Source organism: Vulpes vulpes, chromosome 12 (assembly GCF_048418805.1).
Source record: "Vulpes vulpes isolate BD-2025 chromosome 12, VulVul3, whole genome shotgun sequence".
NCBI lineage: Eukaryota > Metazoa > Chordata > Mammalia > Carnivora > Canidae > Vulpes > Vulpes vulpes.
In genome coordinates, this window is record NC_132791.1 from 135,207,273 (window position 1) to 135,234,112 (window position 26,840).

General features: G+C 59.9%; 1 protein-coding gene across 3 annotated transcripts in view; it reads left to right on the forward strand.

The window, feature by feature from the left end:
- NTN1 (netrin 1) overlaps positions 1-24,772 on the forward strand; it is a 191,391-nt gene extending 166,619 nt beyond the window's left edge. For all 3 annotated transcript variants that reach the window (XM_072730341.1, XM_072730342.1, XM_072730340.1), the window contains exons 6-7: positions 6,908-6,982; positions 21,162-24,772. In XM_072730341.1, coding sequence (XP_072586442.1) covers positions 6,908-6,982; positions 21,162-21,490 — 404 coding nt within the window. In that variant the 3' untranslated portion in view covers positions 21,491-24,772. The remainder of the gene's footprint in view (positions 1-6,907; positions 6,983-21,161) is intronic.
- The last annotated feature ends 2,068 nt before the right edge of the window (positions 24,773-26,840 follow it).

Below are 26,840 nucleotides of genomic sequence, written 5' to 3' on the forward strand. Positions count from 1 at the left end.
AGAGAAGCAGGCTCCATGCAAGGAGCCCAACGTGGGACTCGATCCCGAGTCTCCAGGATCGCACCCTGGACCGAGGGTGGCACTAAACTGCTGAGCCACCCGGGCTGCCCAGTAAATCCTATTTCTTATACTGAGGTCAGGAGATGCGGCCCGTGTGCTTCCAGCTCCTTTGGGATTAATTTAGCATCCTTTTACTGCTCAGGTTACTGTCCCTTTTTATGTTCCTAACACTTTTTTTCTTAATATATTTCAATAAGATGTTATTCCATGTAAAATATTCTCTTTTTTCATTAATAGGTGAACTTCTTTGTTTGCTAGTGATGAACTGACTATAACATCTTTCAAGAAGCTAACTTCTTTCAAAGTTGTGAGCTTTAAAAACAAATTGCTTCATTTAGTTATGTTCCTTTGAAATGATTTAATAATTTTTAATCCATTTATCAGTAGAGGTGTTGAATCTGTTTACAGGCATTGTTTTGTTTTTAGATGGTTGCTCTACTGTACTCTTGATTGGTCTCATTTGCTTTTTATATAACCACTTTCTTTTTCTTTTTCTTTTTTTTTTTTTTTTTACATATTACCTATAATCTGAGAGTTTTTAAAGCAATCTCTACATTCAACTTGATGCTCAGACTCACAACTCTAAGGTCAAGAGTCTCATACTCTACCCACTGCACCAGCCAGGCACCCCCATATTACCTATAATTTATTTCCCATCTTCTTTAGTGCTTTGTGGTTGCCTTTGAGTTTTTCAAAAGCACTATTTGATCTAATAGCTCTTATTTGTCAGAGTCAAGCAGAAAGAACATATCTTACATTCTACCTGCTTAAGACTCTTCTGCTTAGTTTTTGTTAATATGATCTCTAAGTTTCAGACTACATTTTAGAGTTATTTATACTTATATGTATTGATACTTACACACTGACATTTCCTTTCAAATATTTAAAAGTTATTTTGAGGGATGCCTGGGTGGCTTGGCGGTTAAGTGTCTGCCTTCGGCTCAGGGTGTGATCCTGGAGTCCCGGGATCAAGTCCCACATCGGACTCCTGCATGGAGCCTGCTTCTCCCTCTGCCTATGTCTCTGCCTTTCTCTCTCTGTGTCTCTCATGAATAAATAAATAAAATCTTTTAAAAAAAAGTTGTTTTGATATTTGTCTTCAGTTTTACGTATTTTATTTATTTGAGAGAGAGAGAAAGAGAGCATAAGCAAGGGGCAGGGCAGAGGGAGAAGCAGGTTCCCCACTGAGCAGGGAGCCTGATATAGGTCTCAATCCCAGCACCCTTGGATCATGACCTGAGCTAAAGGCAGATGCTTAACCAGCTGAGCCACCCAGGCACCCTTGCATTCGATTTTAGGACCAAATATGTAATCTCCACATTTGCAGGTTTCAGAGCCAATCACTAGCACATTCATATTGTACGATCTCCACAAGACTTTTCCCTCTTAAACTCTTACTTTTGATTCATTTCATGTTTGGTTGGAAAACATTTTCAAGTATCTCTCTCAAGAAAGAGTACATGATTGGAATATTGTCTGCAGCCTTGCACGCTGGAGAATGCCATCTGCTCATGGTGGCCTACACACATATGAGACAGTCTTGCTGGGTATAAAATTCTTAGATCACAGACTTCCCTCCACAAGACCTATGGGCATCACTCCATGGTCATCTGGCTGGCTTCTTGTTGTTGATTTTTAATCCATATATAATTTTCCCTCATCCTGGTATATCATATGTTGTACAGAGACATGTCTGGGTGTTTTTGGTCTCCTTGATATTTTTCCAAAAAGTCAGTGAGTCTTTTTTTTTTTTTTTAATTCATAGAGACACACACACACACACAGAGAGGCAGAGACACAGGCAGAGGGAGAAGCAGGCATCATTCAGAGAGCCTGATGTGGGACTCGATCCAGGGTCTCCAGGATCACGCCCTAGGCTGCAGGCGGCACTAAACCGCTGGGCCACCGGGGCTGCCCGTCAGTGAGTCTTCTTGTGCGCATGTAGGCCTGCCTTTAGCTCAGGATTCTGATCTTTGATCCTTGTTTCTATTCCACTTGGGTTCTGCTGCATTCTCTCCCCATTATATGTCCCCCTGCATGTTCTCTCTCATATCCTTACCATCCTCTCCTTCATGATTTCCACATCTTTATCTTTTTCCTCTAGAATTTTTGAGGGCTTCCCCAGTTTATTCTCTGTGTGTCTGAATCAAGTTTCTCCAGCATCATTTCTCTTTGCTGCTTCCAAAGTGAGTCTTAATTGTGCTATTGCGTTTTTAGGTTTTGGTTTTTCTGGCTCTTCTTTCTCTTCTGTGTCATGCTCTTTGTATGATCATATGGCGTCTTCAACACACCCTAGTCTTTCCTTATGGCTTTCTTCTCCGATTTCACAGAGGCCACGTCTTTTTTGGATTTTTTGTAGTCTGCCATGCCCATTCAGTTGTACGCTATCCATGGCTGGTTTTGAGCCATGGCGATAAAGTTTGAATACTTGGGATCGAGACCGTATGGCCTACAAAGCCTAAAACATTTACTGTTTGACATTTTAAGAAAAAAAAAACCTTACAGATCCTGCTACTAGCACAACAGCTGGATTCCCATCTTAGCTCCAAGCTGGATAGCAGGGGAATTGATGCAGCTCTGTCCCTACTGCCTCGTTCCTACCAGTATTTTCCCTTTGATTCACTTTGCTCTGTGAAAATGTGTCCTTCCATCTGCACTGCCTGATTTCTTCATTCTCTATGCCAATAATTTTGATAAAAATGCAAGTTCAGATATGCAAACATTGTCCTTCTGGGCCCTGCCTTTCCCTCAGATCCCCCTCCCTGGAGGAGGGCACCACCACCAAGGCCCCTGCCCACTTCCTACCCATTTGTTTCCTGGCTGTTGTCTCTGTGTCATCTCCTTTTTCCAGATCTTTCTGTTCATCAGACAAAAGGCTGTGTCTTGAGGTAAAACCTGGGACAGGTTTTGCTTGTTTCGCCACCATCTGCCTTTAATTTTTTTTTTCATCTGCCTTTAATTAATAAAGATTGCTCCCAGATTCCAACATTGGGTCATCTATCAGTTTAGTTTTTGGCATTCGTGTGAATTTTCATTTTTCTCATTGTCTTTACAGCTATTTTGGAACAAAACAAGGAGAGGCTCCATGGGTGACTGCCAAGTAGATATGCCATTTTGAAGGAGTCAGAACTGCAGTCAAAAGCTGTGGTTTGTCCATCTCGAAGCAGTCTCTGTAGCTTTGTGTGTTTTTGATAAAAGAAGAAAATGCAGGAACATTTTCCCTGTCCAGGGACCACTTGTCCGATGACCTCAGTTCTCTGGAATATACCCAAAACAAAGAGTCCACAAGCACAGCCAGATAGCTGCCACAGTGTCCATGTTCTGGATGTTATTCACTTTACCCAAAGGAGAGCATTTCAGGCTCCCTCGTTCCAAGCTGATTTACCCGTGTTTTATATACAGTTCTAACAACCTTGGTCTCTGTTTTCGTAGCTTACAACCGATCGATCAGTCAGCAAATATGCAGGGGGGTAGGGGGTAGTTTTACAACAACAAGCTCGGGACGCCTGGGTGGCTCAGGGGTTGAGTATCTGCCTTTGGCTCAGGGTGTGATCCCAGGGTCCTGGGATTGAGTCCCACATCGGGCTCCCCTCAGGGAGCCTGCTTCTCCCTCTGCCTGTGTCTCTGCCTCTCTCTGTGTGTCTCTCATGAATAGATAAATAAAATCTTAAAAAAGAAAAAAACTTATTCTTACAACAACGAGCTCACTGACCCAAGAAGTATTTCCGAGGGATGGAAAGGAAAGATATAGGAAGGATCCCCCATCCCCTGCACCCCGCATACAACTGTAAATGCTCAAAGGTGGCGCTGTTTCCTGGAGGAACAGGCAGCTTGGGTTCCCTCTCTGAACACCCTCCAGTTTGGGTCAACAAGCACCTCTCAGCCTTTCCTCTGCCTGCCTGGGTGCCCTATGCACCCTGGCCCCTCCTGGCTATGGTTGGTTGGGATGATGGCCCCTGGGACCCTGGCTGGGGAACTCTGCCCCCTGCATCAGTGATCAGAAGGTCTTGGGGGCGGGTGGGTCCCAGACAGCAGTGTTTTTTAAAGCTTCTGGGTAATTCCACCGTGTGGCTGGGCTGGGAACCAGGGCGTGGGGAGCAGGGGCTGTGCAGCCAGCCTGCCTCATCTCTGAACTGGGGCTCATTGGCAGGGCAAACAGTGTGCCACCTGCCTTGTCAGGACTGTCCAGGGGCTGTCATCGAGGTGCAGGCTCTTGATATTCACAGGGACGCGGGAGGCTGGTCAACTGGGGTCTGATTGGGCAGGGAATGGATGCCACACGTGCTAGGACGACTTCTGCCCCAGGTGGATACTTGGTTCTGGAAGGAAGAGCTGTAGATGTGACCAGGAGGGGAGGTGGTAAGAGCTGAAGGTGCTGGGGGAGGTTGTCTCAGGGCTCTACCACCGTGCCTGCAGCCCCACAGTGTGCGGCTTCCATCTGTGGCAGGTGGTCTAGAACCTTCCAGAACCCTGGGGTCTGGCTTTCGGGTGGGACTAGCCGTGCCTTCATCACAGGCTGCTGTGTACTTCAGGGCCCAGACAGAGGGGCTTGCAGAGGCGACAGGGCGTAGGTGATTTCCTGCCGACCGGTATGCAAGCCCTGACGCGGGCCAACGGCTTTTGACTTTCATAAAAAAAAGTAAAATAACAAGAAAGCGAGTTGAGAGGGGGCCCAAGGCTGTCCCAGGAATCACGTCACCCAGCACTACTCGCATTCCAATTAGCTTCCCTCAGTGGAGAGAGCTGAGAGGGATCGCAGCCAGCCCGCTCAGGACCACAAGGACTTACGCAGAACCTGGATTCGGCGGTGGCTTTGCTAGGGATGTCATCTGTCCCTGAGCTGCGGGGACGTGGCCGGGAGCAACCGTTCCCAGGGGTCAGCCTGGTGCTGGTGCCACTGGTGTGTGTGCATAGGCCTCCACCACCTCGCATTGACCCCTCGGGCTCTGGCCACAGTCTCTGGGCGACCCTGGCCCTGCATCCCGAGGGGCGCCTCCCTGGGTCACCACCCAGCAACCAGCCAGCTAGCACAAAGGACCAGCACGGTAGCCCCTGGTGTCCCTGGCAGGGCATCTGGGTGGGTGGGTGGGCCCAAGGGCTCAGACCACAGGGCATCTGGAAGGGGGCTGCTTATTCCCCCATTTCCTGAGACCAGCTCCCAACTGGGTGCCCCGGAAGCTGGTGCAGGAGGCAGGGAGGGGGTGGGGGCTCTGGGCCGTGGCCGCCAGGGCAGGGGGATAGAGCTGTTTTGATTTTAACTGAGGCAGCAGTCAGTGAATCACAGGACCTAGAAGGAGGCCCTCTGAATAGTCTCTGCATCCCTGGGAGGAAGATCTCTGAATAGTCTCTGTGTCTCTAAGCCATGGGGGGTGGGGGGCTGCTGTGAGGCCCGACTTGTTTCCCTGGCTTTGCCCTGTGCTCCACACGAGTCATTCCTTCCGTGCACCTTGGCTTGGTGAGCCCCTCTGCAGAGTAAGAGATTACACCTGCCCCTGGGGCAGTCACCCCTGTGTGTGTGTGTGTGTGTGTGTGTGAGACCTGTCTAGCCTGTTACCAGGATGCTCTCCCAGCTCACGTCCACTGCCTGGTGCTATCATTGCTCCCAGAACATCCTGGACCCTCCATAGCCCCCAGTCCTCCCCCGCCACCCCCCACCCCCGGTGGTCTGGGCGTTGCTGGAACACGGGAACACAGGGTACTCCTCATCCCCCGCTCGGAGCTTAGCTCCCTGCTCACATTTAAGATGAGGCATTGGTGGCGTTCGCTGAGACGCACGCGGCAGGGCATAACCGAGGGTGCGGGCGTCACGGCATCTTACATCTGAGTGCAGCGCCCAGCCTGGCCGCCAGCTCCCCGGATGCTGTGAGCAGGTGGTCTCAGTTCTCTTAACTGTGGGATGGGAAGGTCCCCCCATATCAGAGAGCGGTGGTAAGAATTGAGTGAGGCCCGGCACATCGGTGCCCGGCGCGGTGGTGCGGGGCGGGCCCGAGTCATTCCTTGGCCTCTGTGCTAGGCTGGCTGGGGGGCTAAGGGTGTCCCCCCACGGATCTAGCAAAGCAATCACATCACCTTGTCCGAGGAGTGGGAAGGGCCGGTGGGGAGACGGCCTGGCCGGGCCGATGTTGGAGGTTTGCTTTGGTGGGTGGATGGAGGCCACCTCCCGGAGAAGCAGGCCCGATGCCTGGCTGCCCCAGGGCCCTGAGCTCTCGGCCCCGACTAGCACTCGGGCTCCAGGCAGCCCCCCGACGTGATCTGTGGCGGCTGGACGCAGGCCCTGCAGCCCTGCCTCTCAGCAGTTGGGCCCATTAGAACTGAACTCTTCTTCATGGGGCATTCTATTTGCACACTCCAGTAGAGTGGACACCAAAGGGGTTTTCTAATGCTTCATGGGCTGCTAATTTCCTCCGTGACCTCTTTTGTTGGGGTCTGACCCCAGCCAGAGGCTCCGCGCCGTGAAAGCCAGCGCCTGACACAGACCTAGGGCACGGGGTGACAATGAGGCCTCTATCGCCTTTAATCAGGCTCCGGTTGTGTCTTAAGAATGGGGTGGGGGGAGTTTGTGTGGCGCTCAGAAGCCTTGGGTGGCACAATACGGGAGCCCCCAGCGTGCCCCACGGAGGCCAAGGGGGCTCCAGTTGGCGGCTGAAGGACTCGGCAGGCCACAGGGGGGTGGGCCGGGCGGGGGCCCCTTTGTCCCAAGCGCCTCTTTAGAAGGCCAGGCCTGCCCTGAATGGCCGCCTGCCCGGCCCATGGGTATCACAGGCCTCTGGGGATCTGGGGGGGCGGCCCCCCAGCCTATTCATCGCCAGCCTAATTAGGTTTTGTCTGTGTTCTCCGTCCCCTGCAGACTGTGATTCCTACTGCAAGGCTTCCAAAGGAAAGCTGAAGATTAACATGAAAAAGTATTGCAGGAAGGACTATGGTGAGTGCCAGTCCCCTTGTCTGGCGGGCCGGCGGGGCCACGTGACTGGTCAGGAGCTGGGCGCAGGGCGCAGGTGGCCCTGGCTACGTTCGGGCCATGGAGTCCCTGGGACGGGACAGGGCCCAGGCTGGCGGGATCCCACACCCGAGGAACTTGTCAGCTCTTGCACCACGGCCCTCAGAGGCAAGGGGTCGCGAGGGGCCACAGGGGTGTGAGGGTTGGGTTCTTCCCCCCACCTCCACTTACCCTACCCCGCCCCACCCCTGCCCGGGCAGGGTGGAGAATCTGGCATCCAGGCCAGTGGGGCTCCCCTGGCGGCTGGGATTCCCTGCCTGGCCTCCAGCCTTCAGTCTACCCCGGGTGGGGGGCTGTGGCCTCAGAACTCGTCACTTTACCTGTCTGGTCTTGGGTGCCCTCAAAGTACTGTGGGCTTTCAACTCGAGTGTTGCTCAGAGTGGGGCCCTCCGGGCCTCAGGAAAGGGGGCGGAGGGTCCGTGGGTTTAAAACTCCTATTCTGGAAGCTGCCTCCTTCCAAAGATTGAGTCCGCAGAGGGGTGAGTCTGTGTTTTAAATGGTTCGCTGAAGTTTGAACACAGCTTGCTGGGCTGGGGGTGGGGGGGCCCCTTGAGGGTGTTTTGCAGCCGGGACCTGTGGGGCTGACAGCTCTGTCCCTTGAGCCATCAGGCCCCCTTCCCCGGGAAGGGCTGACCCGGCTCTGCGCTCCCTCAACCCCATCCTCCCTGCACCCCTCTGCCAGGCCGCCCCCGCCCGCCTTCTGTAGGCACCTGCTGAGAAGCTACTCGGGCCGCCCACCCTGGGGGACCTAAGGAGCCGGCTTTGTGGCTTCTGATCCCTGAGAATTTCTGGGTAGCCTGGAGGCCCAGGCCAGCCAGACACCACGTGATGAGGGGGCGGTCCGGGGACCTGCAGGAGGAGGGGAGCCCCTTGAGGTCCCGGTGCACAGGTGTGCAGAGAGTGGGGGGCGCTGCAGAGCTGGCCCAGCAAAGAGAAGTCCCCAGAGGATCTGCTGGCAGAGCCATGCAGAGACGCGGGCGTCCACGTGGGCAGCCGAGGCCCCTGTCACCCAGCCAGGAGGTCGCTGCTGCAGCCTGGATGCAGGCCCAGGGGCCCTGAACCTGGGCCTGGCGCCTCCCACCTCCTGACCTATGGGTCCTGCTGATTTGGGTGGAGGGCTGGGCCTTCCTCTTTCTGGCCGCCGACCGTCCCCTCTGCAGCTGACTCCAGAGACAGATCCCTCACCCGAGGCCTTGGTGGGCCTGTGTACCCCACACCACTCTGGCCTCTCTCTGCTGCCCGGCTTTCCATTCTGCCCTGGTCACATTCCTCCTCCAGGACCTGGGGCGCCTCCGTTGCTTTTCTGAGCCTCGGATCCCCTGTGTGCAGCATGGATCGTGTCTGCAAACTAGAAGTAGCCAGCATGGGGCCAGGTGCCCGCCGGGGGTGCTCCCAGGGAGGAGCCACCTCTGCTGGTCCACAGGTATCAGGGCGGGAAGGGAGGGAGGAAGAAGTGGAGCTGGGAGAGAACCTTCATCCATCCCTGCCTGACCCAGGGGCGTCCAGCAGCCCGCCCTGCTGTCTCACCTGGGCTGGCCGTTGGAGCCAAACGTGGGTTGTGTTCTTTCCTAAGGCCAAGCGTTGGGACCTTTTGCATAACGAGATGCATGAGGAGGCCTGAAGGAACCCAGAGCAATTTTGAGATCGTCTAAAACTTTCTCAGTGTACGCCATGTGAGCGTGCGTGTGCACGGATACACACTCACGCGCGTATACATGCACAGTATGCCTACCCCACCCTGGGGCCCAGAGCACACGCCCCCAGGCCGCCTGGCCTACCCCTCGATGCAGCCAGAGCAACTGGCACCAGGCTTAGTGTGTCCACAAGTGGTCAGGCCGCGGGTGGGCCTGCTCCAGAACCCCGTGGGGCCCTCGGCAAGCCCCCCAAAGCCCCTTTCAAGTGTTTGCATCCGGGGCAATGCAGAAACTTCTGAGTCCCATGGGAGTGCGGTTTGAAGGTAAAGGGAGTGCTGTCTCTAAGCCCTGGTGATGGCCATGGGGAGAGGCCCCTCGTAGGGTTGCATCCCCCCAGCCCCGAGCTGCCTGCCTCTGTTGGGGTCTTCCACGGGGACATCTGCTGCCCCTCCAACCTTTCTGAGGGACAAGGGCTCAGGCAAGTAGGCCCGAGGGACCTGTTGTGTTGGGGCCTGGGGTTCATGCATGAGGTGTCTACACAGGCCCAGAGAGCCAGGGTGCATAGAGGAGAGCCCTGCCCTGAACGTGGTGGGGCTGGAGAAGAGCGGGTGTACTTGGAGCAGACACTTTGAGAGAGGCTGGAGGGGGGTTGGCCTGCAGCCCCTGTTCTGTTCTTAAAGTGCAGAAAGGAAAAAGACTTTGCAAAAGTTACCGGAATAGTTCCCGTGTGCCACCTGGTTCTATCTGACTCGGCCCCACTTTGTTCCCTTGTCACTTCTTTTCACCCCTGTTGAATTCAACTTCTCTGACTCCTGATGTTCTGGGGGACACCTGTCCCCCTTGGCTCCCTCCTGGCCCCCTATCAGCAGGCAGGAATACCCTCTTTTTGCCAAAGGAGGTGGACACCTCTTTATGAACTCAGAGGGGGTCCCACAGGCCCTCCCTGGGCTCTGCACCTGCTGTGCACCCGTCTCCCCTGCATCAGGCCCCTCTTTCTGGGGGTGCCGAGCGTGGGGCACAGCCTCTGGCTTCCTTCTGCCCTCTACTCCGGGCCTGATGGCCCTCCCCCTCCTGCCAGCACCTGACTCCTTCTGGATCCTCTGCGTGAGGCAGGTGTCACCAGTGGCTGGCTTCACATCCCTTGTGTCACAGGAGGGGACACGGGCCCAGCTGGTGGGGGTGACTTGCCCACGGGGCCCGTCCTCCCTCTTGCAGTTCGGGTTTGCAGAACTTTGTAGAGGATCTTCCCTGGATTCTGTTGGGACCACGGACCCCGGATACTGGACGGGTGGGGGTGTCCCTCCGCTGCCTGGGGCGGAGCTGGGCCGACCTGGGGCACCACAAGCAGGGAGAGGACAGGGAGGGACCAGGCCTGGGTATCAGCAAGGGGCGGGGTGAGGCCGGCAGAGCAGCCGGCCAAGGGCACTGGGGACTGGGGACCGGGCTTCGAGGGGCTGCATAATCTCCGTGCTGACACCCGGCAGGGAGCCAATTAGAAATCCTGCTTCTTTCACTTGTAGCCAGTGCGCTGGATGTTCCAGAAGCTGCTAATTAGTACCTCGGGGTGGTGGCCCTTGCCAGGTGAAGAGCAGGCCCCAGGCACCCTTCTTCCCGCTGGGACGTGGCTCTGGGCCTTGGGGAGCTGGGCTGCGTGGGGTGGCTGCTCTGGCATGTTCCTGACGAGAGGGGCCCAGGCAGAACCAGAGGCCTGGCAGGGGAGCTCGGGCCTGAGCCCGCCATGCTGCTCGCACCCAGACAGTGTCCCCGGCGGGGAGGTGGCCCGTTCTGTTCCCATGTGCGGGGACGGGGTGCCGGGCCCACCGTCTGCAGGTGCAGCTCCGATTGTGCTGTGGGGTCGTGGGCGGACCCACCACCCGGAGGTGTCGTCAAGGCACACACTGTCCTCCTAGGTGAGGCCCAACCACGGCCCAGCCCCCCAGGCGCCATCTGCTCGGGGCAGGTGTGCGGGACGGTGCTGGGGTGTGTGGCCCCCGGCCCCGTGGCCCCTGGGCAATCCGGCCCGCAGCGCAGTGATGGACGGCTGTGCGCAGAAGATTGTTCACGTTACTGTCCAGGGTCTTAGCAACGTCCTCCTCGGGGCACCTCGCCTGGGGGGGGCCTTCCTTGGGGTGACTGCCACTGGTGAGTGTGCATGCGCTTGTGTGCAAGTGTAGGTGTGATCGTGTGAGCAAGTGTGTGTTTGCTCGTGGATGTGAGTGCATGGGTGTGAGTACAGGTATGTGTGCATGGGTGGGCTCCTGTGGATTTGCTTGTGTGATGTGCACATGTGTGTGGGTGTGCAAGTGTAGACGCGCTAGTGTGACAGTATTTGAGCACTGCATCTGTTCTTGTGAGTGTATATGCTAGTGTGTGTGCGCAGATGTGTGGGTGTGCCTGTGTGTGCATGTGCTCATGTGGATGCGCATGTGTGAGTGCACATGTGAGTGTATGTGTGTGACAGCATTGTGGGTGTGCATGGGTGGGCTCTGTGAGTGTGCGTGTGTGCACATGTGACAATATGTGAGCGTGTGTTACTGTGTGTGCAGGTGTGTGTATATACTAGTGTGTAGATTTGTGGGTGTGCGTGTGTGCACACACCTGACTGTGGCAGTGTGTGTGGGTGTGCCTGTGTGGTGTATGAGCATGTGCGGGTGTGAGTATGCTCATGGGTGGGCACATGTGTGTGACTGCATGAGTGTATGTGAGTGTGACCTGCATGTATGACCACGTGTGTTGGAGCAGGAGTGCTCATGTGACAGCTGGTGTGTGAGCAGGGGTGTGCCTGTGTGCGCGTTGCACATCTGTGCACGTGCACGAGTTCATTGTGGAGTCTGCAACCCTCCCTGGAGTTGCCTGCCTGTCAGCCCGGGGAGTCAAGGCTATGAGGGTAACAGGGTGACACTGTCCCCTTTGTGCTTTGTTCCGGGAGGTCGCTGGGCTGAGGCCTGGGGAGGTTCAGGGGCCCCGCCCCTCGCTGCCCTGCCCTTCCATCCAGGCTCCTGCCCACAGCCCTTGGGCCTCCTGTCTCCTCTGGTCCCCAAGCTCCCTCCGAGGCCCTGTCCTCACTCCCCTCCTCACCTTTGCACTCCCACCCCCCATCGCTGGCTCCTCCAGCACCTGCCATGTGCCCTGTCCTGGGTGCTGAGCTCACAGACCTGGAGGAGACGCAGGCTTAACCCTCAAGGACCTTGCGGTCAGGAGGGGGCAGACGGACACACAGGCGAGAGTGGGGACGCGGGGCAGAGACTGGTTCTCCAGGGAGGGGATGGAGGGAGGGCTTCTTGGAGGCGGGGGCTCTGGTAGCCCGTGCTCACAGGGCAAAGCAAGGCTCCCAGGTGGAGGGAGGAAGGCCTTGGGTGCAGAAGGAGAAGTGGGGGCCTGGTACAGGGGTGTGGGGGCCGGGGAGGCTGGGGAGAGGCCCGCGCAGGCCTCAGCAGCCACGGTCACATCTGTGTGCACAGACCCCCGGCGGCGCCTCCCCCCTCAGCCGGGCCTGCGCGGTGGCCCGAGGGGGGCCCGGGTGCTGCCTTCTCCCTGGGATCCGAAAGTGGGATCGGGGTGGGGGGTGGGGGGCGGAGACAGCTCACATTCTGAAAGGTGAGATCATCTCACTTTTGCCAGTTCTTGGAAAAATTATTCATTCCCAGAAATGTTTATTAGTCACCCCTTTTGTTGAAAGACATTTTGGCACCGCAGGATGGAAAAATCAAAATGCCTTTCACAGGATGATTTGTGTCAAGCCTTCCTCCTGAGATCCTGCAAGGAGCATTTCTGGGGTACCACTCAAGGGGGGGACTCTGCTGGCATCTGCGGGGAGAGACGGGGCTTGTTAGGGTGTGTGTGCACGTGCACGTGTCTGCGCTCTTGCTTTCTCAGGCCCCGATTCTCTTCAGCATGTCCCCATGTACCCCGGAACCTCCTGGGGTGCCGGGAGCCCTCGAGGCACCCGCACTCCCGTCCCCTGGAATCCACACGGCACCTGCGATGGGGCTTTATTCCCCGCCCACCACAGGCTAAGACCCAACAAGATAATGTGACTCCCGGTGGACTTCCAAGCCCCAAGAGGCTTCTGCTCCCCCGACGCCCCCCAGGCCCCGAGCCCCTGGTGGCACATGGCGGGCACAGCAGGCCCTTAGAAGGCACAGGAATGGGTCCCCCCGCACTGCCACCCCGGGACCCTTGACTCCCCATTCCTAGTGAACCAGACACATCTCCTGGGGGAGCCAGCAGGAGTGGTCACCATGGTGTTGGGGTGACTCTTAGAGATGATAGAGCCGACGTGGGGGACGCTGTGGCCGGGACCGGGTAGGGGGTGCCGGCGGTGGGCATGGGCGTGTCTCGGGGGAAGGTCACGGCTGATCATGACAAGGGGCGGGTGTGGGGGTGACACCGGTGGTGTAGGGCCCGCTGAGCACGGTGGTGAGGACGGCGTGACCTGGCCTGGCGCTTGCCCTGGCCTGGCGCTTGCCCCGCGCTCGTCCAGCGGCTCAGGCTGCAAATCGGACGCTCCCCCCGCTGGGATCCCGGGCCTCTCCCCTCCTGACACCCCCTCCCCTTCCTTTTCTTGACCTTGAGTTCAACAGCTGCTCCCCATCGAGGGGGGTCAAGCCCACTGAGAGCAGAGAACCTGACAGGTTGCTTATGGACCCCGCGGGGGGACAAAGCACCTGAGTCCACCCCACGCTGCGATCGTGGGGCTTGGGTGTGTGTACGGATGTGGCCCATCCCTGGAGGCGGTTCCCCAAAGGGAGGGCTGCCTAGAGAGCCGGCAGCTGGTGGGCACCCCCTCCCGCCCGCCAGTCACCCTGCGGGGACGCCATCCCCACCCCAGCCACCCCTGCAGCCCCAGGGAGCGGGGCGCAGACCAGCCAGCAGCACGTGGCCTGGTGTTTCAGAGGCTCCCTGACCCTTCCCTGGGGGGGGGGCAGTCACTGGCCCCCTGGTGGGGGGGGTCCTCCGATTTCCCCCGGCCAGATGTGACCTCCCTTCCCCCCCCACAGTGCCAGCCCCATATGGAGGCCAGATGTGGAGCTGGGTCCGCGGCAAGTCAGGCTGAGGTCGCGGAGTACGGGTGACCACCAGGTTGGACGGGGAGTGCCCAGGGGCGCCCGGGACAGCTTGACAGGAAAGCCCTCCATCCTGCAGGGTGCTGCCCCGGCCGCCCGCCACCCTTCCTGACCCCGCAGGCAGGGGAGCCCCAGAGCCTGTGCCTCCAGGCCACTGTGGGGGTGGGAAGGGCGGCTCTGAGGGGCCGGGAAGGGGCTCGTCCCATTTGGCAGATGGGGACAGGAGGCTTGGAGGGGGTGGGGGCAGGGACCTGTGAAGGTGCCTGGGGAGCTGGGTACCTGCCTGGTGCTGGGGACCCCGGCTGCTTCGGCCACCACGGGCAGCTCTTGTCCTCTGTGCTCCCTGGGGGCCCAGCCCCAGCATCACAGAGCATTTCTGTCACGGCTCAGATGGGCATGTCCCCCTGCGGAGTGGTCTGGTGGGTCCTGCCCCTGCCCCTGCCCCTGCGTTGGGATCAGAGCCCAGCACCCTGTTTCACTGTTCCTGGGGCTCCCGGCCCCATGCCTGCCCCCCACCCCCAGCTTGGCCAGGATGGGAGAGAGGGACACACACACACACCCCACCCCACCTCCGATGGTCCAGCCACCAGACCTGAGGGCACCACACTCTCCAGCTGCAGAGCTGCGGGAGGTGAGGCGGGGCCAGGAACACCCATCCAGTGCTCACTGGTACCTGCTTGATCCCCCAGGGGAATGAGGCTGACGAAGGAGCACCCCCAGGACTCTGCTGCTGTGGTCTGGATCCCGCTTGGTTCCTATTTCTGGGCCTGAGGCCCTTGCTCCTGGGCTCCTTGGAGAAGCAGGTTCCACTGTGGACAAGTGTTGACCTTTGGAAGCTGGAGCTGAGCACAGTGTGCAGAGCGTGGTGTGCAGAGTGCGGTGTGCAGAGGGAGGTGTGCAGAGCGTGGTGTGCAGAGTGCGGTGTGCAGAGGGAGGTGTGCAGAGTGCGGTGTGCAGAGGGAGGTGTGCAGAGCGTGGTGTGCAGAGTGCGGTGTGCAGAGGGAGGTGTGCAGAGGGAGGTGTGCAGAGTGCGGTGTGCAGAGGGAGGTGTGCAGAGCGTGGTGTGCAGAGTGCGGTGTGCAGAGGGAGGTGTGCAGAGGGAGGTGTGCAGAGTGCGGTGTGCAGAGGGAGGTGTGCAGAGCGTGCTCAGAAGACCAGTAGCTGCCGGCCTCCTCTCTCAGGGGCTTCACCTGAGGAGGGACAGGCTACCTGTCCTGGTCCTGTGAGGGGGCTTCCTGGAGGCAGTGGCCTTCATGGGGACTGGACTGCGGGCTGTGCAGGGACCTCTTAGAGGGCCACACCCCTGCTGGGGACCGCGTGTAAGTTTGCAGCCAGGAGCTTTTTGTGAGCCTCGGAGGCCACATGTCCCGGAGGGACCTGGGGGTGATGTGAGCCCTGGACTGGGGCCGAGCCTTCCTTCCCTCAGAGGCCAGTACCCCGCTGGCACAGGGGCCTGGGGTGGCAGCCCTTGCAGGACTCTCCAGGGGGCTGGGAGGCAGGTTTGCTAGTGGATGCGTCACATCCTCTGGAGGACCCTCTGGCCTCTTTGGCCGCTCCTGGGCTGGGGGGCCAGGGACCAGCCCGGCTGTCTCCGCTCCTCCCGTTGGGAGGGGGCCCCTCTCTCCCTTTAGCTCCTTTGAGAAAGAGAGCAGCCCTGCGGTGAGGGCACCCCACTGTGCAGGCAGGGCCGTCCCCTCTCTTGCCCGAGCCTCGGCCACGCACAGTGGCCAGGCCCCTGAGCCCTTCTGACTTGTGAAGTTGGGAGGGGGGGGGCCCAGACTGGCCCAGCTCCCAGTGAACAGGGCTCATGTCTTCCCCAGAGCATGACTCCCCGATTCCCAGACCTCCCAACATCCCCTCCCAAGAACAGAGCCTCAGCGCTATGGCCCCGTGGGGAAACCGAGGCAGTGTTCCCATTGCTCTTAGTTCTGAGAGAGAGAGAGAGAGAGAGAGAAGCAAACCTTCTTTGTTGAGAACAGGAAAGGAGGGACCCTCGGGAGGGATATCCCCACCTTAGTCAAGGTCTGAGGTGGGACTTGCATATGTGTGGCAGGCAGTGGTAGCCCTGGGGACTCCCGAGGACTCCCGCTGGGGGGATGGCTGTGGCTGATGGCCTGGTGTGGCCTCCACTGGCCTCCAGCTCACCACCAGCCGGGACATGTCATCGTGGGTGCAGGGGTCCCACCTGACGCCCCCTGGCTGGCAGGCAGGTCAGCATCTCTGGGAACAAGACGTGGCCGGGCCCCGAGCTTTCTCACCTTCACGGGGACCTGGGAAACACGTGGTCAGAGCCGCATTTTATGAAAGCAGCTGCAGCTCACGACACACTTGCTGTACGGGGAGATTTATGGGGCTGCATGGTTTTAAGGGTTTCTCTGGGGTCAGCATCTTCCCCTGTTCACTCTGGCTGCAGCCTCCGAGGCAGATGGATGACAAGCCTTCCCCTGCTGGACCGGCCCAACAGGAAGGAGTGGCTGGGGGTGACGGGGGGTGGGGGGGGGGGAGGAGGGAGACGCTGGGGGCGGGCCACCCAAGCCTCCTGGAAGGGGTGGCTGCTGGGAAGCCCCTGGGGACCCCCCTTAGCGGCCCATAAATCCCGGGCCCTCCAGGCGGCAGGAAGCCTCCCCGCTGAGGTGTCATCCCTCCCAGGGCTCCAGGCTTGTGCTTGTGGGAGGAGGAAGGTGGCTGGTGGCCCCACTCCCCAGCTCCCCACAGGGACCTGTGCCAGCCCCCCCCCCCCCGCCCCCCGCCTTGGGCCCTGCAGGCAGGGTGTGTCCCCGAGGATGAATGAGCAACAACTGTATACTCTTCGCTGTGCAATCAGCTTTCCTAGAACTTGGCCCAGGCTGGGCCCTTGGATTGCAGCAGGAAGTCCCCAACCCCTACATGGGTGGGGCGGGGGTGGGGGACACCTAAGTCAGCTTGGAGCTACGTCCTGTCCAGGGAGGAGGCGGTCCCAGGTCCTCCGGGGGCCCAGAGCTGACAGGCTCCGAGTTGGCTGGGCCAGGGCCGGAGCTGGGGAGGGGGGCTCGGGATGAACGGGGGCTCCGGACCCAGAACAGGGCTGCCTGCTGTGGCCCCTTTGGAGGAAGCCCAGCGCTGGGACCCAGTACAGTTGAGGCACCGTGGAAGGGATGGCCCGGGTCTGCTCCTGTAGGACACGTGCGATCTTGCACACTCAGTGGCGGAGAGGACCCCCAGCGCAGGCCAAGGCACCCAGCCCACCCTGGGGCTGCCTTCGAGTCCCCCCCCTTGGCCAGTCCAGCCCAGCCCTGGCCCAGGCCGCTCTCGCTGACTGCGGCCCCCGTGGGCTTGGCCCTCAGTCCCCTTCTGGCCTGTGTGGAGGCAGGGATGGAGAGGTGCGTGCCCCCCACGCCCCGCAGGCCCAGCAGCAGCCTGGGATTCGAAGTCGGTCGTCACGGCCCTGCCTGGGTGGCTGCCAAGGCCTGCCTGTGAACCCCGGAATTGCTCCTGAGGGGTGGCTGCTGCCCTGCCCTGCCTATGGCCTTGCCCTCAGAGCTCATCAGCTGGTGACACATGTGGGGACTCCAAGGCCGGGGACACAGTGCTGCCTGGCCCCTAGGACTTTGCTTCCCGGAACGCAGGAGCTCTCCCCTTGCTTTTGCTCAGCTACCTGCTCCGTTCCGGGGACGTGCTTCCCCTGCAGCTTGCTCGGGGGCACCCAGGGGTGCCCCAGCCCGGCTGGGCTTTCCAGAGCTGACCTCACCCATCCTGCCTGGTGGGCTCCAGTCCCCACACCCTGATGCCTGCTTCTGTCCGTGTGGAGAGCAGGGCTCCAGGCACCAGGCATGCCGTTCTCCTGCATCTTGAGTCCTCATATTTTGGGGGGGGGGGTGAGCCAGGGCTCAGTGTAAGGAAGGGCATTCACAGTGTGGACCCCGAGACGCAGCCGCTTATCACTCCGAGGGGGCCAGGCTGCCCTGGCTCAGCCACTGCCTCGTCTCTGCGCCGGAGAAGGCCGCCCTCTGGCTTTGCACCGGGACCTGCCAGGCTGCCCTCCCAAGGGTCAGCTCATCTCCCTCGTTTCTGACTGCAGGGTCGGGGGCCTCACAGGTCCCCGTGTTCCTGGGGGTCAGTCTAGGACACGGGTGCACAGATGGGGCGGCCCAGGCATCCTGAGGGCTGAGGCTAAGTGGCCTGGTGTTGACTGTCCTGTGGGTGCCAGGGGCACACCCTCGGGGCTCCTGGTGCTCGGATGGGCAGAGCTGCCTGTGGCCACCGTGGGCCATGGCCCCCCAGGCGCCCCGAGTCGTTCCGGGCTCCGGGCCAGCAGGCGGGCGGCAGCGCGGGGCGGGCGCTGCGCCGTGTGCCGGGGCCACTCCCCTGAGCGTGCGGCCTGCGTCTGCCTGAGGTCACTGTTCAGTGTGTAGTTTGAATATTTTCAGCTGTGTGTGCGCGGCGGGGACCTGGCCTGTGTGCTGCGTGTGCAGCTCATACTTGGTGGGCTGTGTAATGTGCGGAGGCGTTGCCAAGGGCAGCGGAACTGGGGATTTTTTCCAGCATAATCACATGAATTCTCCCGCCACCCTCCCCTGCCCCTTCCCCGCCTGGGCCGTCCCCGCTCCAAGGCCAGGGAGCTGCTGGGAGCAGCTGGCGTGGACAGAGGACACAGGCCGCTGCTTTGTGACCAGTGGACCAGAGCCTGCTGCTGTGGCCTCTGGATTCCCGGGGACAGCACGGGGTCAGGGGTGGGTACCCCTTTGGGCTGCGTCCTCTGTGTTGAGCGGATGCGCTCCAGGCCTGTGCTGGCGGGGCCTGGGGAAGAGGCCCGGCCGGGGCAGGTGGTGGTGAGGGGCAGGTAGTGGTGACGGCAGGGGGAGCTGCTTTGGATGTCCTGCCTGCTGTTCCAGGGTATTCCTTCAGGGGAGAATGTTCAAACCAGGGAAGGTGGGGCTGGGGTCCCTGGTACCCCCTGTGGGAAGGACCACATTCTCGCAGCTCCTCTGAGGGGCCAGCCCGGGGCCCGACCACTCGGTCAGCTCTCTCTGGCCGCTTCCCAGCACACCTGGGCCACCTCACCAGGTGAGCCCTCTCACCTGGCTCTGCACCCCGCCCAAGATCCTGAGCACCCCTCCCCCCAACAGAACGAGTTTGCTCGGGCTGCCTGAACCAAGCATCACGGAATGGGGGCTTCACCAACAGAAATTTATTGTCTCATGATTCTGGACGCCGGAAGTTGGCGACCAAGGCGTCCGCATGGTGGCTCCTGCTGAGGCCTCTCCTTGGCCTGCAGGCCTCCCTCCGTGTCTGTCCTGCTCTGCTCTTCTCACAAGGACACCAGTTGCATTGGATTAGGCTCCCCTGTATCACTGCCTCTATAACTTAATCAGCTCTGTTAAGACCCCATCTCCGAATATGGTCGCATTCTGAGGTCTTGGAGGATGGTTGGCACTTCATCCGATGAGTCCAGGGCCGGGAGCCGCAGTGTGGCCTGTAGCGCCACTAGATGCTCGGTGCCCGGGGTCACAGCCCCCGGAGTCCCCATCCACAGGCACCTTCTGCGGCATCCTTGCCAGGCCACCCCCTGCCCATCCCGGCACTGTGGCTGGGGACCAGGGGTCTAAGATGCCACCCAGGGAAAACGGTGGCATCCCGATGGAGCCTCATTGTGCATTCAGCTCAGCCGTGAGGAGAGGAAACCGGGGTTCCCAGGGACGCTGGCTCCCCCGTCGCTTAGCAGAGGGGCACTCAGTTACCACGGTGACCTCCATGTGCACAGTCAAACACACAGCCCGGCCACTTCTGCGGCTGGAGGGCTCCCCACCCCATCTCGGAGTTCACACTGAGTGTTGAGTCCCTTGGTGACAAAAACATGGAAACGGTTGCCATGGCAGCCATTCTTTGGAGCTCTCCGACTGGAGTGCAAAGTTGACGATGCCCAAGAACAGCTGAAATGAAATATGGGAAAATCTGCCACTTGCCTCACCCCAGAAGGATGAGCTGGATGGTGTGGGACGCTCCCCCTGGGCCCCGCCATCCCTGAACCTCCCCGTCATCCTGGGCCAAGCGTGGGGACAGGATGGGGGGGGGGGGCTGGGAGTGAAGGCAGCAGAGTGGGTCCCCAGAGACCCTCAGAGAGGCTGGGCTGCATGGGCACCCCAGCCGGGCTGTAAGAGGGCAGGTGATAACCACTCGACACGCCCTGGGGACATGTCCTCGTGACTCCTAGAGCCGCTGGGCTGACCCGTGTCTCACTTTCTTCAGGTGTAATCTGGAGAGAGCAGCTGGCTGCTCATCTGCTAGGGCAGTCTTCAGCCTGGTGGGGGGGGGGGCAGGTGGGCTCAGCAAGGGGACTGTGCCCTGATCTGACCGTGGGGAGGGGGAAGATGACCAAGTTTTCCTTGATCTGTCAGTGTAGCAGAGACCTCTCCTTTTATCCCCTGGAATGATTATGTCTCCCCCCAACCCCAGCAGTTTCCCCAGTAGTACCCCATGGGGCCCTGCTACCTTGAGATGTGCTAACCAAAGAGATCTGCAGTCAGCATAGTTTGGGAAGCTCACACGCATGCATACACATGCATGGTTTGTAGCTTTAAGGCTCTGAAAAGTCCTGCAGTAAGGAAGCCTCTTGACTTCGTTTAAGCCAGAATTTCACAAACATATTTGAGCAAGGTTGCCCCTTTCTCTTTAAAAAGCATTTTAGGGCACCCGGGTGGCTCAGTGGTAGAGCGTCTACTTCGGGCTCAGGGTGTAATCCCGGGGTCCCGGGATCGATCCTGCATCGGGCTCCCCACAGGGAACCTGCTTCTCCCTCTGCTGATGTCTGTACCTGTGTGTCTTTCATGAATAAATAAATAAAATTCTCAAAAAAGCATTTAAAACCCTTCCTAATATCCTGCAGAGATAGCATATATTGACATTGACTAGGGCACTGGTTCTCAAAGTGTGTTCCCAGGAGCAGCAGCAGCACCACCTGGGAATTTGTGAGAGAGGCATACTCTGGGGAGCCCATTCCAGATGTGCTGAATCAGAAACTCTGGGGGGAGGCCCTGCACCAGGGGAAGTCTCAGAAGAGAACTGGGGGGTGGGGTGGGGGAACAGCCTGGGGATTTGGAGAGGATCAGGAGGGAGGGGGTTTGTCTCCAAAGGCAGTGCTGGGTGGCAGCTTCAACAAAGGCATGAGGTAAGGCTGTTGGGAGCAGTGGCCCCGGCCCAGGTATCAGCAGGTGGGGTTGGTTCCCCAGGTCGGCCTGGGCACCACCCACGGGTGCCCTCGTGGGGTACCCTGCACCGTCGCTTCCCAGCTGTGCCTTCTCCATCAGACGGGCCGCCCAGCGGTCAGGGGGCCAGCAGGTGGGGCCCACCTGGGCCCAGGAGCCCCGGGGGGGCCCGGGCGGCACTCCTCGGCCCGGGGCCCACCCGCCCGCCTGTGCTTCCTTGCAGCCGTCCAGATCCACATCCTGAAGGCGGACAAGGCAGGGGACTGGTGGAAGTTCACGGTGAACATCATCTCCGTGTACAAGCAGGGCACGAGCCGCATCCGCCGCGGGGACCAGAGCCTGTGGATCCGCTCGCGGGACATCGCCTGCAAGTGTCCCAAAATCAAGCCCCTCAAGAAGTACCTGCTGCTGGGCAACGCCGAGGACTCGCCCGACCAGAGCGGCATCGTGGCGGACAAGAGCAGCCTGGTGATCCAGTGGCGGGACACGTGGGCGCGGCGGCTGCGCAAGTTCCAGCAGCGCGAGAAGAAGGGCAAGTGCAAGAAGGCCTAGCGCGGGGCTGCGGCGCCGGGCGGGCGGGGCCGGCGGGGGGCGGGGCCGGCGGGGGGCGGGGCCGCGGCGGGCGGGGCGGGGCTCCGGCCCGAGGCCCCGCCCCTCCGGCCCCGCCCCCTGGCCGCCGCGGCGCGCGGGGCGGGAGATGAGGACGAGACTTAGCTACCTCACGGGCTCCTTGCAGAGCAGCGGCGCGCTCCGGGGCGGGGCGCAGAGCCGCGCAGGGGGGCCGCCCGCGCCGCGCCGCCGGCTCCGGAGAGGGGCACGTGAGAACTGTGAACCCGGGCGGGGCGCCGGGAGGGACGCCCCTCCTCGCCCGTGACCCCCCGTCTGCGGCCCCGCGGGACCCTGGCCGCCGCCCTTGGGCCCGTCCCACCAGCGCGCCACCTGCTGCGTCGGTCCTGGGGGGTCTTGGGGTGGGGTCCCAGGTCTCCGTCCTGGAGGCGGAGCAGCGCGCCCCGGGCTTGGCGGCCGTGCCCCCCCCCCCCCCCCCGCTCTGGGCCGCGCCGCGCAGGGGGCCCCGGGGCGCCCCCGAGCAGCCCCAGCCGGGTGGTCACCGCCCCACGCTGGAGCCGCCCGTCGGAGGAGGCGCTGCGCAGGCAAAACCTCCCAGAGAGTTTCCTTTCTGGAAACTTGGAACCAGCCCCTTTATGACATTTTCCAGGGGAAGGGGGAAGGGGCCGTGACACTATTTGTGTAATGACGTCAGCTCCTGGGAAGGGCCCGGGCACGGAATGCAGGTTTGCACAGGCGGGTGGGCCGGGCTGGGGGAAGGGGCTGGTCACCCCCGGCGGTGCACAAGGTCCCCGGTGCCCGGGCCTGGGCCCCTGGGGAAAGGGACCTGGGGCATGCCCCTGCACCACCCCCACCCGCCCCTCCAGCTCTTGTGGTCCAGCCTGGGCAGCCCCTCCGGCCCCTTTCTGGCCACCCTTTACTCGCGGAGGCCTTCCGTGGCCCCCCGGTGTGGCCAGGCCCCCCCCTTTCCAAAGCTTTCTAGAGACACCGGCCCCCCACAGGCAGCCCCAGACCTTTGGGGCCTTTTGCCGCCCGCCTCGGAGCTCTGCACTGCCCAGGGGCCTCGCCCCGTCCTCACACGGGCACACTGAATTGGAGACCTGGCTCCCCTCTCAGCCAGGAAATTGGTTTGGTTTTCCCTGCGGGAGCCGGGCCGCTGCAGAGGGTCACACCCAGGATGGAGCTTGGTCCCGCGCGGCCTGGCTTCCCTCGGCCTCTCCCGCTTCAGCCCGCAGCACGGCTGCCTTCCGTTGAGCACCTGCTCTGTGCCAGGCACTTTACCCACATGATCTCCCGTTATCCTCACGACTGCCCGAGACAAGGATTCGCACCCTACTTGCCGCCAGCAGGGACACAAGGTGCTCAAGGTCACGGGCAGGGAAGAAGCAGAACTGGGTCAGACTCCAGAGCCCGGCCTTCTGGCCACACTGCCCCTCGGCTCCCTTGGGAGGCGTCCAGGCGGCGCTCGGGGCCGCGACGCCGGCCCTGGTTGCTGCATCTGGCCTGGGGAACAGGAGTCAGGGTGGGGACCGCGGGGGCATGAGGTGGGCGCGACATCTAAAGCGGAGTGGGTGAGGCAGGGCGCAAACTCCCCGCGGGTCGAAGGCAGGCCTTGGCTAATCCTAAAACGTCCGCCTGGGGGTGTTAGGAAGGATTCCAGGACAGACTGGGAGAGACGCCTGAGGGGGCAGGGAGAAGAGAGCACGGCCCCCGGCGCGGAGCCCTCCAGGCGGCCAGGCCTCCTCAGGCCCGGCATGGTTTGCTGAGCACCCTTAGCATCCCCGAGGCCTCCCTGATGGCCCAGCCCGGTCCTCGGAAGGCACCCTGCGCTCCTTCTCTGCTCACACTGGCCTGGCTTCCTTACCCCGCCCAAGACGGCTGTGCCCTCCTGGGTCTGAGTGTCCCCCCACGTCCGCGAGGGGCTGGCACTGGGGGTCTCCGGGGCCCCCTGGGCCCTGGACCCCGGCCCTGCCAAGCAGCAATGCCTCCTTTAAATTCAGCCAGCCCCCAGCCTCCAACCTCGGCTCAGCACCCCGAGGCCGCGGGCTGTCGCATCCACCCGTGGAGGGGGGCGGGGGTGAGGACACTGTTGGGAGCTCCGTCATCCCAGCCTGCTTTGCCCCTCTGGAGGAGGACCCAGCCCCTCCACTCCTCTGATGGCAGCCACTGACTGACCTAGCAGCCAGGGCCCATCCCGGGGGGGCGGTTGAGGTGCCCTCTTCTAGCCCGCCCCACCCCCTCCCTGGGAGGAGATGGAAGGAGGAACGGAGGTGTTCCAGTTTGTACAGTTAGGAAAGGATGTAAAATGGAACTAGATTTTGATTTTGAAGAGTGTATTAACCAGAGTTGTGATATGTAGGTGTTCGAAGAAAAACATACCAGATTAGTTTTTAAAATGAAAACAGATTGCCCAGTTGTCCTTTTGCTTACCTGCTGGGTGGTCTGGAGCCCCCGGCCCCTGCTCCCCGTGCCTGCTTTACTGACACACAGTAACACTAAAGATTTTGGGGTGGGAGGGAGGGACGCCTGGGGTGCAAGCCAGGGTGGTTGGGGACTGCCGCAAGGCCCCTCGTGTCCTCCTGGAGCTCTGCCTCCGTAGGAGCATGCAGGAAATGGGTTCAGACTTCCTTGGGTTCGCCCCAGATTGGAATGAAGCTGAGATCAAGGAGACCCCAGGCCATCAGGAAACGGTCTCTTTGGGTAACTCAACAATGTCAAGGTCTCAACACTTAAAGGAAGCCCCCTGTCCTCCCCCACCCCCACCCCGCCCGGGGGAGAGACTGGCGAGGGGACAACCTAGACTCACTGGGCCATGGTTCATGGCCAAAGCCATGCCATACCCTATGGGTATGTATCCAAGTGTGTCCTTGTGGGGCCTCGCCCCCGGCCAAAACCAAGCCAGCCCCACTCCTTTGTCATCAGACATCTTGTCTATGTGCTCCCGAAGGCACTTCTGTCCCCCCCACCCCCCACCCCAGCTCCCTCCTGCGTTTCTGAGTTCTGTTTGCTCAGAATTGTAAATGTTTAGTTGTGACCATGACATATTGTTTGGGTCAGTGTTTCTTTCCAATGCATACTAATATATTATGGTTATTATATATGAATATATTTAATGACATGGAAAAAGTTGTGGATTTTCTTTTTTTTTTAAGTTTTTTTTTCAGGGGGGGGTTAGAGTTGTAATGGACCCAGATGGAACTTGTAACGTGGGCGCCACATGATAGAACTAAGTTCAGATATCATTTAAATAAACTCTTGTACACTGTCCACTGTCTCCTAGTCTTTACTGGTAGCCTGGGCATGCCGTGGGGGAGAGGATAGCGAGTCTTCTGGCCACTCTTCAGGAGCGTGGCTTCTGCTCTTAGAACGCCCCGGCGGTGGAGCCCTGACTACCCCCCCACCCCCGAAAGACAGGGAAGGGGCCACTTTGCTTGGAAAGTCCTAGGGTGTGCTGGCTTTGACTGCAATTTAGAGCAAAAAGCCTCCCAGATGGGACCATGTATGTTCTGGTCCCCAAGAAACCATCCATTGCATCCATCCTTGCCAGTCCCCGGGGGGCTCCAGGTCAGGGGGTCCCCAGAGAGCAGCAAAAAGAGGCATCCTCGCACACCTTTGAACTTCCCCTTCTGATTCAGGACCTGCAAGTGAGTTTTTGCCTCTCACATCATCAGCGTCCTCCGCCCTGAGCCAATGCTGAATGCTCCGCGCAGGGCAGGCCTAGGGAGCTGAGCTCACTGCGTTTCTGGGAGGCTATATTTAAATCTCCAAATGGTTGTGCTTTCTTTATTAAATAAACAATTCAGTCATTAGGAACATGTTGTGTTGCCGTGCAGAATGGGGCCCGTCGACACCAGGAAGCTATAATTTCTGCACCCAGCTGCTCCGAAGACAGGTCTCAGTGACGGGCAGAGTCTGGCCCTAGAAGGTTCCAGAAGCCAGCCATTTCCTTGAGGCTCCGGGAGGTGACTGGGATGCTTTAGCTTGTCCTCAGGAAGAACCAGGGCTGGCCCAGCTGCTGCAGGGGTCTGGCCCTGAGAGATGGGTGCCGTGTTCTTGGACCCAGGGGTGAAAGCCAGGCCCCTGGGCACCTGCAGCTCTGGGCCAGAAGAAAGCTCCCTGTCGGTCAGAGACAGCAATAGGGCCCGGCTTGTAAAGTAAGCAGCTTCACCGCCTCCCGGGGGCTTCTGCTCTAGCTGGGGAGGGGACGCGCTGCCACCTGTCAAGAGTCTGCGCAGGATGTCAGCCCGGCTGCCCTGAAGCGCTGGCCCCAGGTGGCCGACGAGCCTGTTTAGAGATGGCCGCTGGTGCCCGAGGAACCTGAGCCACCCTGTCCCAGGCTCAGGGTCCAGCATGGTTACAGTCCACTCAAAAGCCCAGGCCCTCCCGGATGGGAACACCTCCCGGGGTCTGCCCAACGTGCAGGGAGGGCCAGGCCCCCCACTTGTAAAGCCGCCCCCTCCCGAGGCAGCGTGCTGGCACGGGGACCGCCTGCTCTCAGCAGACGCCCTGGGTTTCAGATTTTGTTGAACAGACATCTCTTTCTGCGCTCTCAAGACTAAATAGAGACGTAGGAGGAACATGCCAAGGGAAATGGGGAGGAAAGGACGAATAGAGCCAGCAAGGCGCCCGCTGTGTGCCTGCTGCACCCACCTGCAGGGTGGGCCTGGGATGCCGAGAAGGAGTAAAGGCTTTTTGTCATTGGCGTGTAGTTGGGAGGACGTCAGAAACTGTACGAAGCAATTAGAGGAAAGACGAGTCTTGGTCCACCTTTTAAAATGGGGGAGGGGAGGCAGAAATACCCCCATTTGACTTGAGCAGGGCTAGGCTGGAAAACCCAAGAGAGGGATGCCTGGGTGGTTCAGCAGTTGAGTGTCTGCCCTCGGTTTAGGGCGTGACCCCAGGGTCCTGGGATCGAGTCCCACATCGGGCTCCCTGCAGGGAGCCTGCTTCTCCCTCTGCCTGTGTCTCTGACTCTCTCTGTCTCTGATGAATAAATAAAATCTTAAAAAAAAAAAAAAAACCAAGAGATAAAAGAAGACCTTTGGTTTATGCACAGAGCTCCCAGGGTAACCCCAAGGCTGAAGACATGGGGAATAGGGGATCTGAGGAAGCAAGGGCCTCCTGGCAGGTGTCTGAGACCAGCAGTTCTGCAGGGAGAGGGGTAGTTGGGAATTCTGCAGCAGCTGTGTGGATGGACAGGGCTCTGCTGGGGCTCTGGCGCCCCTGAAAGCAGCACATGGTCCTGGAGCTAATTAAGACTAAGGTTTAGTTAGTTATTAATAATAATGAAATTTCAACGGAACGTAAGTACCAGGTATAAGCAGGTATCTGGATT